We start from the raw sequence: 12,593 nt of genomic DNA, 5'->3' as shown, positions 1-12,593 counted from the left end.
CTTTGGACAGATGAAACCAAGATCAAGCTCTACCAGAATGATGGAAAGAGAAATGTATGGCGAAGGCGTGGTACAGCTTGTAATGCACACGCCCGGACTGACTGGTGTGTGCGTGTTTAGTGGTTCCACTGTGCCATGAACCGGAGAGTGCCTGGAGGGGCGTAGCTAAGTATCTGCCTGATCTGACCAAGGTCGCACGATGGCATACGACGCCAGTGCACCAGGGAGGAACCGAGCAGAGGGACCAGGGTCTACTCCAGGTCAGACTCCGGACACGGCTGTTGACCCACACTGGGGAATACAGGAACAGGCAGACTAGAGCGCAGACTGGGTAGGGTCCAGTACAGACTGGGAGACGAGTTCAGAGCCGCAGATGTGCTAAACAAACAGAGTAAAGCGAAACCGCAGGTGCGGTAGACAAGGCTGAGCAGAGCGAAACCGCAGACGTGGTAGACAAGGCTGAGCAGAGCGAAACCGCAGATGCGGTAGACAAGGCTGAGCAGAGCGAAACCGCAGACGCGGTAGACAAGGCTGAGCAGAGCGAAACCGCAGACGCGGTAGACAAGGCTGAGCAGAGCGAAACCGCAGACGTGGTAGACAAGGCTGAGCAGAGCGAAACCGCAGACGCGGTAGACAAGGCTGAGCAGAGCGAAACCGCAGACGCGGTAGACAAGGCTGAGCAGAGCGAAAACGCAGACGCGGTAGACAAGGCTGAGCAGAGCGAAACCGCAGACGCGGTGGACAAGGTTGAGCAGAGAGAAACCGCAGACGCGGTGGACAAGGCTGAGCAGAGCGAAACCGCAGACGCGGTGGACAAGGCTGAGCAGAGCGAAACCGCAGACGCAGTGGACAAGGCTGAGCAGAGCGAAACCGCAGATGTGGTGGACAAGGCTGAGCAAAGTGAAACCGCAGACGCGGTGGACAAGGCTGAGCAGAGCGAAATCGCAGACGCGGTGGATAAGGCTGAGAAGAGCGAAACCACATACGTGGTGGACAAGGCTGAGATAAATCGCCGAAGAGGTAAACAAAGACAAAGCAAAAGGGATAGGGCTCTGTTCTCATGGAACAGACTGGAAAATAAAAGCAGAACCAGATACACACAAGGTCCTTGCAAAGAAGAAGCGAATTGGCTCCAACTCACAAACGGAAGTACAATGACAACGAGTAGAAGTTAGGTGCAGGTTCAGACTCTGCAGAAAAAGGGAGCAAATGGACATAAAGACAAAACAGGTAAGAAGCTAGGAGACAGTTCAGACAAGAACAGTTACTGCAACAAAATGCAGGAACGAGCCTAGGTAAAGCCAAGCGCTGGTTCAGACACTGCAGAAAAGGGGAACAAACGGACATAAAGGCAAAACAGGTAGGAAGCTAGGAGACAGTTCAGACAGGAACTGTACTGCAACAAATACAGGAGCGAGTCTGGGTATACAGCCCCCAGAGGACGAGACAAACAGGCTAGGTGCGTGTTCAGACAGGCCTGGAAATACAGCCTCCAGGAAGGCAGAGAGACAGCTGGCTAGAGTGCACAGACAGGACACAGTTCAGACACGGGACAGTACCGTAAGGCAGGAAACATAGACTGGACCTGGCATGTCAGCGACCATAAGCCAACTGACAAAATAAGATGATCAGGCCTGGATTCCAGGGAGGAGCTGGGTTAAATACCAGGTGACAGACAGCAATAGGCTGAGGACGCATTAGGGGTGTGTCTGCAGCAGCTACAAGAATCAGGAAGTTCGGCGGGCGTCGCCCTAACCAGCAAGAGCAAAGCAAAGCAGACAACATGGAAAGAAGCCAAAGTGGCAGTCTGGACTGGATATCAAGTGCGCGCTCTTGCACAGTGGGAGATGGACCACTATGCAAGGACGCCGCCTGGTATGTTACACAGCTCATGATCCAAAGCATACTACATCATCTGTAAAACACGGCGGAGGCAGTGTGATGGCTTGGGCATGCATGGCTGCCAGTGGCACTGGGTCACTAGTGTTTATTGATGATGTGACACAGGACAGAAGCAGCCGAATAAATTCTGATGTATTCAGAGCCATACTGTGTGCTCAGATCCAGCCAAATGCAGGCAAACTGATTGGTCGTCGTTTCGTACTACAGATGGACAATGACCCAAAACATACAGCCAAAGCAACCCAGGAGTTTATTAAAGCAAAGAAGTGGAATATTCTTGAATGGCCAAGTCAGTCACCTGATCTCAACCCAATTGAGCATGCATTTCACTTGTTAAAGACTAAACTTCAGACAGAAAGGCCCACTGAAAGGTGAAGTGTGTAAAATGGGGTCACTTATGTCAGGTTCAGCTTTTCTGGCACCTCAGGGGCTCTGCCAATGTGACATGGCACCCTCAAATCATTTCTGCAAAATCTGCAGAACAATATGGCACTTCTTCCTTTCTGAGCTTTCCACTGTACCTCAAAAGGAGTTTTCGACCACATATGGAGTATTAGCATAATCAGGAGAAATTGCGTAACAAATTGTATGGTCAATTTTCTCCTATTATTCCTTTTGAAAATTAAAAACTTGGGGCCAAAGCAACATTTTTGTTCAAAAAATGTAAATTTTTCATTGACCCCACCTAATGTTATATAACTCTGTGAATCGCCTCTGGCTTAAAAATGCTCACTACACCCCTAGATGAATTCCTGTAGAGGTGCAGTTTCCAAAATATGGTAACTTCTGGGGATTTCAGCTTTTTTGGCATGTCATGGGCTTTTCAAATATGACATGACAATCTATTCCAACCAAAATTGCGCTCCTGAATTTAATTGGCGCTTTCCACCACATATAGGGTACCGGTGTACTCAGGAGAAATCGCACAACATATTTTTGGGACCATTTTCTACTGTTACCCTTGTGAAAAAGAAAAATCTGTGGCTAAAGCAACATTTTTGAGGGAACATTTTTTTCATTTTCAAGGCTCAACCTTATAAAATTTTGTGAAGCACCTATGGGTTCAAAATTTGCTCACCACACCTCTAGATAAGTTCCTTTAGGGTGTACTTTCCAAAGTGGGGTCACTTGTGTGGGGTTTCCACTGTTTAGGCACATCAGGTGCTCTGCAAATGCAGCATGGCGTCCACTATCTATTCCAGCCAATTTTGCCCTCCAATGGTGCTCCTTCCCTTCCAGATTTTGCCATGTGCCCAAACAGTAATTTTCCATCACATATGAGGTATCAGTGTACTCAGGAGAAACTGCACAACAAATTACATGGTCTATTTTCTCCTTTTACCCTTGTTAAAATGTATAATTTTGGTCTAAAGCAACATTTTTGTAGGAATAATGTGATTTTTTTATTTTCATGGCTCAATGTTATAAAATTCTGTGAGCACCTGCAAGATCATGGTGCTCACCACAGCTCTAGATAAGTTATGTTATTTGAGGGGTATCATTTCCAAAAGGGGGTCTCTTGTGGGGGGTTTCCACTGTTTAGGCACCTCAGGGACTTTGCAAATGTAACATGGCATCCACTATCTATTCCAGCCAATTTTGCGCTCCAAAAGTTTAAGGATGCTCCTTCACTTCCAAGCCCTGATGTGTACCTAAGAAATAGTTTTTCACCACATATGGGGTATCCTTGTACTCAGGAGAAACTGATCTTGTGAACAGAACTTAATATTGTTCTGCTGTGAATGGAGAAGTTGCCTTGCATGGACAGCTCTCTCCATTACTTTCTAAGAAATTTCAGAAAATAGCCAAGCACATTTCCTCTGTTTTTTTCAGGGCTCCTATAGAAGTCAGTGAGAGAGCTGCACATAGCAGCCACTTCTCTTTACTGATGGCAGCAGGAGATGGGGCTGCGTTCTCAAGATCGTTAGGATGAACCTATATCCAGAAGACATAAATCTTATACTCACAAAACAATGTTCTTAAAATCAGACAGGCCTTGAGGATACCGTAAAAAAGACAATTATTGCAAGAAGTTTTTGAAGGTGATGGCATGGGTTTCTGCTTTTCCTGCTTGCCAGGTAATCTTCTTACAACACACATTTACATTGCGTTCTGTTGCTAGCTTTTTCACTTCTGATCTGAGGGAGCGCACCATCACTGTACGCTCAGTGACAGGATTTTTTACTACTTCCTCTTAGATGACACTTTGTATGAGAATCCCAGTGCTTGCTGTGATACTCAAATGAGTCATCATTGCTGCAGCCTCTGCATCTCCTTGACACTAAGTGTTAATAGTGACATCTGTACCAGGGGCTGGGCTAGTCCCTACTCTATTGTGCATGTGTTGATTATCAATTCTGATGTATATTCATCAGGATATTGTCACTGAGCTATCAGTGACAGTGCACTCCCTCACTGGCTCTGATCAGAAGTGACAAGCAGGCAGCAGAGAACACTGTCAGTGCATGTTGCAGGAAGATTGATCGGTGTGCAGGAAAAGAAGGTATCATCGCCGCCCCCCACAAGTAACATCATGCACAGGGAGTATCAAACAAAGCCTTATCACAAAGGAATTGCATAGAGTAGAAAATAACTGAAGGGACTTTTTAACTAAGGTATATTAGAAGATAGATTTAATTATGACATTAAATAGATAGAGATTTAGGATAAAAATAAATGTTAGTTTTGGACCACCTCTTTAATTATAATATGCAAAAGTTGGAGCACAAAATAATATGAATATATGCAAAAACAGCATAACTGTCCTCAGGTTACAACTGGTAATGAAGTTTGCCCCTATTCACTTGAATTGAATACAGCTTATGAACCAGAGTGATGTTGTTTATTACAAAAAAAAAGATTTTTTGCTTTTTATCATGTAACCAATATAAGAAGAAAATGTGCAAAGGTTGAGATGAAGTCTACAATATCCCTTTTTTACTCTGGAAGTCCAAAGACCTGTTTTATGAGATTTTTTCAGGATTCATGATCAAAATAATTCCCTGCACCCCTTCACCATTCCCAGAGATACTGCAAAGTCTTGAGTATCTCTTCTCAGTGCTAAGTGGAGTTTATGGAGACAACTAAACCCTAAAAAATGTTTACCCTAATCGTGAGAAACATTGTACAAAGACTTAAAAGACCTACTTGGGTTAAAAAAATATAGAAAAAATGCAAAAAAACACTCTCTGGTGTACCTCTCTTCCCCTCCACATGCTACATCTTTTTTATATAAGTTCATGATGATATCGTCTTATCCACAGCACCAAACTGCGGCAGCTTTAGTGTGGTAGCAACCCCAGGGCACCATGGGCTGGTAATTAAGGATTATCTTCTGCTCCTTAACCCTTTTAACGACCAATTTTGGGTGAAATTATCAGAAATAGCATGTTATTAAAACCTCAGGGTAGTATTTTGAGCTGTAGAGCAAAATAAAACTGAGGTTAAAAAAAAATCCTGAAACAAAATCTGGACACTTTGAAGATAAGAAAAATGTCACCTTATCTGAAGAATCTTGACTTCTTGTTCTTTACCAAGTTGATAGTAAGGTTTAAATTTAGCAAAACCTTGAAAAACATGAATCCATCCAGTCTTTTGTCAATGGTCAACTTCTGGGCTGGTGGGAAGACTGTTTTTGTAATACTTATTAGATTTGGCAAGGCAAGTTTCTCAGTTTTCTTGAGTGTCCACTCTCATCCCCTCTTTCAGCTACCCATATTCTTATTCTTAGGATCATCACAACTCGAGAATAAATTTCAACTTGGTTCCATGAACATGATGAAGATCAGTGTAATCCAATGACCAGTGCAGTCCCCAGATGTCAACTCTTACATCCATGGCTTAATGAATTCAGTCTGTTCTGTGGGCAAAAGATCCTACCCAGAACTCGAAGAACTTAATTATACAGCAGCCGAGAAATGTTTTTGTGTATCAGATTTTATGAGACAGAACTGGAATTAAAGCAGCTATCCAGGATCCTCCCTGCATGTATGTGTGGCAGTGACCCAAAAATGTCTTTTTTTTCTTGTTGATTTAATTTCCTTAACTTTATAGTTTTTCTAGCTTTACATCTGTTACAGGTCCCCACACCTACAATGTGTTATTTATCATATTGGTATGTACCTATGGGGTAGTTGGTAATTTAGTCACCTTAGTACCAATATCAAAATCATAAATGCCTTTTCTTTGTGGACTCTCAACTACTTAGACAACAGGATACAGTGATAACTGTGATCCAACAATTCATTTTGGCCAAAGTTCTCATGAAATTTAATAGATAGGAGCGTGGTTTTGTGGATATATTTTACTGCTTTAAAACAGTCATGGGAAAAGTGTTTCTAGTTATCTGTAGGTATATGTGTATTATGAGATGTTCAGGTTTTACCAGCTTGTTAACTGATATCTGTATACTTTTTTTCATTTTAGGTTGTCTACATTTTCATATGGAGCTGCAGGTTCTGGGCTCAGTTGGCTTTCACCCAGAAGCTGCTTCTTTCATCCATCTCTCTCCCTTTACTTTGACTTATTTCTTTGAGTCTGTGTTTCTTACTCTTCTTCTTATAAGCTAGGAAAATCCATCTCTATGTTTTAAAAAATGAGGCAGATATCATTTTAACAATATATATATAACCTTGTAAAAAAGTATAAAAAAGTATTTCAAGTTAATAATGAGTGTTTGTGTATCATGAGATGTTAATGTTTTACTAGATTGTTAGCTGATTTCTGGAAACTTCTTTTCATTTATTTTTTATTAGTTTACAATATGGAGCTTCAAGTTCTGAGCTAAGTGGGCTTTCACCCTGAAGCTGCTCAAACCTTTTCCCTTCTCCTTCAGTTAATGCTCTAAATCTGTGTTTCTTACTCTTCTTATCTCTCACTGATTTAGTCATATAATCTCTCACTGATTTAGTCATATAATCTATGATTCCAGTGAAAGAAACACATCTTTCTTATTCTCTCAGGAATATATCACCTTGTAAATAATATTTCCCTGTTCTGACCATAGATTTGTGCTCAGGAGCAGGGGAACAATCCAAGATTGCAGGCTAAAGCCACATTCAGAAGTTTAGTATTTGGTCAGTATTTTACATCAGTATTTGTAAGCCAAAACCAGGAGTAGGTTATAAATACAAAAGTGATGAAGTGTTTCGATTAGACTTTTCCTCTGATTGTTCCACTCCTGATTTTTGCTTACAAATACTGATGCAAAATACTGACCAAATACTGAACGTGTGAACGTGGCCTTATTTGTAGTCTATTATCATGCCATGGAGACACACAGTTCTGCATAGGAGCTGTGTACACAAAATGATACTATATGCATTAATGTTATTTAGTTAAAGTGGTGGACATAAATCAGAAGTGATGGAAGACAAAACAGTGATCATCTAGAAGTGATATCTGATTTGCAGAGTATAATCTGTATTCATATGTAAAATCAGGATGCAGTCATGATGCAAATTCCTGCCAAACATATCATGTAGCTAAATTTGCAAATATCTAGGTAGGTAGATTGTTCCTATGATAGACCACATAATGAATTACCTATCAGGGTGTTAACCAGCAGATAGCGAGTCACTTCTCAGCTCCCTACTTCCACATGTTGTGTTGGACCCAACAGAGGTGAGTGCGCTATGAGTCTTTTCTTATTCTAATGATTTATTGAGTATTTTTGCTCAAAATGCCACCCCTCTTCTCTCGCCCCCTCCTATGTTTCTTGGCCATTTTTCATTTTTTTCCCTTTTACGGGAATTTTAAAAAGACATAGACATACAAATGTTCTTTTTCACTGTTTCTGTTTTCTTGTCTCCCTTACTTTCTATGCTCTATGGAGTTAATTATTCTTCCAATGTTTTCCCCCCTTAGGGAGAAATAAGCTTCCAAAAATGTAAAATATATAGTTAATTTTCTTGTTCTAAACGGCTCTGTACACGCACGAACCCTGTAGACCGCGTTTCATCTCACCTCTGGCACTCGTCCTACACATTTCTACATTTTAATTTTACATTTTCTTATTCTTTATTGTGTACTTTTTTTTTGCTCCTCCCTTACAAAGAAAATGTAACTATCTTTGTAATTGTATTGCTTTTTTCGTAGTAAATTCTCTGCAATACAAGTATCAGTCATCAAATAAATTCGACCTCTGCGCCGTCCATACTACATGTATTTCTGTGTATTAGAATTAGCGAAGCCTTTACTTAACATTACATCTTGCTGGGGTCTATGCCAGTAGAGAATGTCACCCTGGGGGATTTTAGAGGAGTAGCCCAAATTAGATTCTTTAAATATAACTTTTTGATTTTTTTTTGTTAGTGCAGTCAGTGAAAGTTTAAAGCAATTAACACATTATTGAAAGCAATTTATGTTCTTGACTAATGTGCTTAATTTAATCCCTATTCATTTTTTTCTTTGCTTTTTTTTTCTATTACACTCTTTAAATTGAACTCTATTTTATATTAATTTTATATTTTCTAATCTGGAAACAAAAACTAGCAAACACAGTAACTTCTTATAGTCTTTTTTTTTCTTTTTTTGTTCTATATTTTTTTGTATTCTCCTCTAATTATCCTCTTTTCATTTCTCTCTCTCCCCCTTTGTCTCCAGTCTCTCCTGTTCCACACCAGACTCTTTTCCTTTCTCCTTCTTCTGTTTTTTTATTATTTAGTCAACCTTCTCTATGATTTTCTCCTTTTCTATTACCTGTTTTCCTTCCTTCTTACTTTTTTTTACTACACATGTTCCATCTTATTCTTTTTGTCTTTGCCTGTGAATTCTTTGTCTGATTCTTTTTTTTCCTTTTCCACTCTCTTCCATTCAGTGTTTGTTATTTTCCATTACCAATCTCCATTTTTGATTCTCCTTTTTCTAACAGTCATTTTTCATTTCCTTCTCTTTGTCTCTGATTTCTTTCCTTTCTCCCTCTCTGTTTCTGTTTTCCATTCCCTGTTTCAGTCTGATTCTCTTCTGATTTTCTTATCTTCTCTACCATTTTCTCTCTTTTCTTTAAGGTTTTGTATTTGGTTACTTCTACTTTTTCTCTTTTTTTTTCTGCTCTCCTCTGATTGTCCTCTTTTTCCAATATGTCTTCCTTTCGGTCTTTTCTCTTTTTTCTGCTCTCCTCTGATTGTCCTCTTTTTCCAATATGTCTTCCTTTGGGTCTTTGCTATGTCCTCCTCCCTTTCTCTGAATTTTTTGATTTCTCCCTTTCTGTCTCCTTTTTTTTTACTCAATTATTTTTCTTTCTTCCCTCATTAGCTTTCCATCTCTTGATTTTTTTATCCTCTATATTAATTTTTATGTTATCTCTCCCTCTCTTGTTTCTTTAGTCTACCGTGTTTCCTATTTGTCTCTGCTTTTATACATTTTCTCTTCATCTAACCCACCTCTTCTTGTTCTCGGTATTTTTCTATTCTCTTCCTCCTTCTTTTGACTCACTCCCAACCATCACCTCTCTCACATTGCATTTCTGTTTTTGCATTTGCTCTCTTCCTTTCTGATTCTTTTTTTCTGACTTAATGTTTCTGCTTATTCCATTACATCCATTCCTCCTCTCTGATTTTCCTTTCTCCCTCCTCAGCTTCTCTCCATTTTTTGGGGGTTCATTCTCTCTCTCTGATCTTCCTATTTACCATTCTCTCTTTCTTTTCCATTGCTTGATCTTTCTTGTTCTTGTCTTCCTTTCTTCTCTCAATCACCTCCTTCCATCTCTTCCAGTTTCAGTAAGCTGCATGCATTCGAAATTTGACAGCTCCCAGTTTCTCTCGTATTATTTCACTATTCCTTACTTATATATCTGCTGTGCAAATTTCTGTACTGTATATTTCACATAATTAGAGCAATTGGAAAATTGATCTGAATAACTTCATTACATTCTTAGCTAATAATTTGTCTCAATGTGTTTTTATATTCTACTTGAAGTATTTTATAATTTTGAAAATCTAATTTTTTACCTAATTTATGGATTTCCTTTTTTTTATTGTTTTGTAACAATTTTATTTGTTTATTTTATTCCTTAGGTTATAAATTAACTTATATACACATTGTTAAAATTAGCATCATTACTGAATACATCCATATTTTCCAATAAAAACTTGGAAAAAAATGATTGTTGTAAAAAGGCCAACATGTCTTAACATGTGGCATCCTGATTTTACCTTATTCATATGACCATACAGATACTTACATTTTACATTTGACTATCAGTAGACAATTATTTAAAAACATTTAAAAATAAACTTGAACAAAAACACAATTAGCTATAAAAACCTACAATTATTTTAGTTAAAAATGGTGAAAAAAGTAAAAATGGACTTTAGAAATTTATGAGAAGCCTCATGAGTGAATTCATGATGGCTTCTACATCCTTAAAACTTAGAGATAAATAGAAAAATGCTAAAATTGGCCAATTTTTTTTAAATTTCTACTTTATGATAAAAAAGCTCCATTACACAACAGTCTAATAAAAGTGTAACCAGGATGATCTTACCAGCTGTGAGGAGATATGATGCTATCAGAAGGATCAATGGCGTCTTCTGGTCAAAAGTCATGATAATACCATTGATGATCCTCGTTGGTGTTAAAGACTTTGAGCAAACAGTAAAAACGTTGTCAACACGTTGCCCTTTTTGGCTTTATGGTCTTGGACAAAGGTGTTGACACGATTCCAGGGAAGAGGGAGGGATCATAAATAAGGTATTATTTGCCCTCCACCATCCTCAATGACCAATGTTAGAAAAAGGCAGGGCCCGGTGAGTTTAAAATACATTCTGGAATCTAGATTTTTATTTTAGGAATATGTAGAGGGTGTAGCTGGATAAATTATAATATATCTACATCCAGTGCTAATAGCTCCTTGAGCCAAGGAAAGTCACGTTGGTGTTTGGAAACGAAGCTTTCATTTTGACTCTTGGTGTTCGTATCGAATTGAACTTTATTAAATATATAAATTAACCAAAGAGTAAATGTATGAAAAGCAGCAGAGAAACCCTATAGACCACTACAATACACAGTATATAGAGGTAATGAAAGATAAACACATTGTACAAAGAATCCCAACATATCCAAAGGGTATACTGTATACCTGGACTCCCAATGAGGGTAATGTCTGTAGAGTAAGGAAGTTGTACTTACATCATGTGATAAGACAGATGGGATTTGTGTAGTGTGGTCAGATTTGCCCCTTAACAGTAGTCATTGCTTCTTAATGTTCAAATATTTTTCTGCTGCTGCTAGAAAGAAACCCTGCGCGATATAGAGTGAAGTTAACCACAATATTGAAGCAGGTCACAAAAAGAGATAATATTTAGAAAATTAAAAGAAGACAGTTGCTGATCCCAGAGAAAAGACAATTTTTTTTTTAAATTCGTTTATTAAACAGCAATAATAATAATAAAAAAAACGTACACGCTTTGTATATAACCAATATAACGTATACACACTCATCATAATAATTATAAGAAAACGACAAGTTTGTATAATAAGTTATTTGTATAAACTTCAAATTATTCAGATTTATATATGTTTGGCTAAACATATAACTCAGAATGATACAATACATCCACCATAACTATCATATTCTTAAAGAATGAAAAAACTAAGACTACCCTGCTGCCAAGAGCGATTTCGACATTGTTAATAAAATTATGATACTATCCAGTGTGAGTCAATGTATTCTTTACTACAGCTATTATAATGGTACCGGACCATTATCAACGTGTTGCTATAGTAAGGTGAGATGAGTTCCACACATCCCAAATCTTATTGAATTTCCCCAAGCAGCCTCTATTCTGATGCATTGTCCGCTCGTAAGGTATAATTCAGTTTACCAGCTCAATCCAAGCTTTAAGAGATGGATGTAAATTACCCATCCAGCGTAGCGCCAATATTTTCCTAGCTAAGAAAAGCGTCTCCCGCAGGAAAATTTTAACATGATATCCCCATATCTCTTCATCTAGCTCACCAAATAGGCATACTAATGGATTAAGAGGAACAGGAGTAGATATAAGGGAGGTTAACAACGAGGTTACCTCATTCCAAAAGAATAGGATAACTGGACATCTCCACACCATATGTATAAAATCCGCATCCATTGTATGGCATCTTAAGCAATCGGAAGTTTGAGACCGTCCCATTCTGAATAACCGTAACGGGGTGAGGTATGATTGGTGTACTATATATAATTGGGTCATTTTGTTATTAGCCGATGGGGACACCTTGGTTGGAGATTCAAGAATCTCCTCCCAATCTTCATCTTGGATATCAGGAATGAGGAGTTTCCATTTTTCTCTTGCTGTCAATAAAGTAGAATTTGTACTCATGGACAACATGTATGTATATAAAGTGGAAATAAGACCTTGGGGACCTTGTGATTTAAGGATCCCTATTAAAGGGAAAGATGATATTGTTTGAGTTGTATTTATGTTGCGTAAGTGTGATTGAATTGCTGATCTGAGCTGTAGGTAGCAAAAAAATTGGGGCCTAGGGATTCTGTATTTAGTTTCTGCTTGTTCAAAGGACATTAGGACACTGCGATCATATAAATCTTTAACCAAGGAAACATTATGTGAGATCCAGAATTGAGTGGATGGGTGGTTTAGTAGCACTGGGAAGTAAGTATTATTCCATAATGGCATTTCAGCTATGATGTCATCAAAGCGAATCACCTTTTTAATTTGTCTCCAGACTGATCGTGC

The 12,593-nt window shown here is 38.7% G+C and overlaps 1 protein-coding gene across 1 annotated transcript in view; it reads right to left on the bottom strand.

Annotated features, from left to right (window-relative positions):
- The window catches only part of LOC141155582 (uncharacterized), a 232,326-nt gene extending 221,824 nt beyond the window's left edge, over positions 1 to 10,502 (bottom strand). The window contains exon 1 of the mRNA XM_073642452.1: positions 10,388 to 10,502. Coding sequence (XP_073498553.1) covers positions 10,388 to 10,448 — 61 coding nt within the window. The 5' untranslated portion in view covers positions 10,449 to 10,502. The remainder of the gene's footprint in view (positions 1 to 10,387) is intronic.
- Between the last annotated feature and the right edge of the window lie 2,091 nt (positions 10,503 to 12,593).

The sequence above is a fragment of the Phyllobates terribilis genome, unplaced genomic scaffold (assembly GCF_046119375.1).
Source record: "Phyllobates terribilis strain yellow unplaced genomic scaffold, ASM4611937v1 Scaffold_7__3_contigs__length_470593459, whole genome shotgun sequence".
In the NCBI taxonomy this organism is placed as follows: domain Eukaryota; kingdom Metazoa; phylum Chordata; class Amphibia; order Anura; family Dendrobatidae; genus Phyllobates; species Phyllobates terribilis.
Note: the sequence above shows the minus strand (reverse complement) of the source record. Positions and strands in the feature narration are given on the sequence as shown.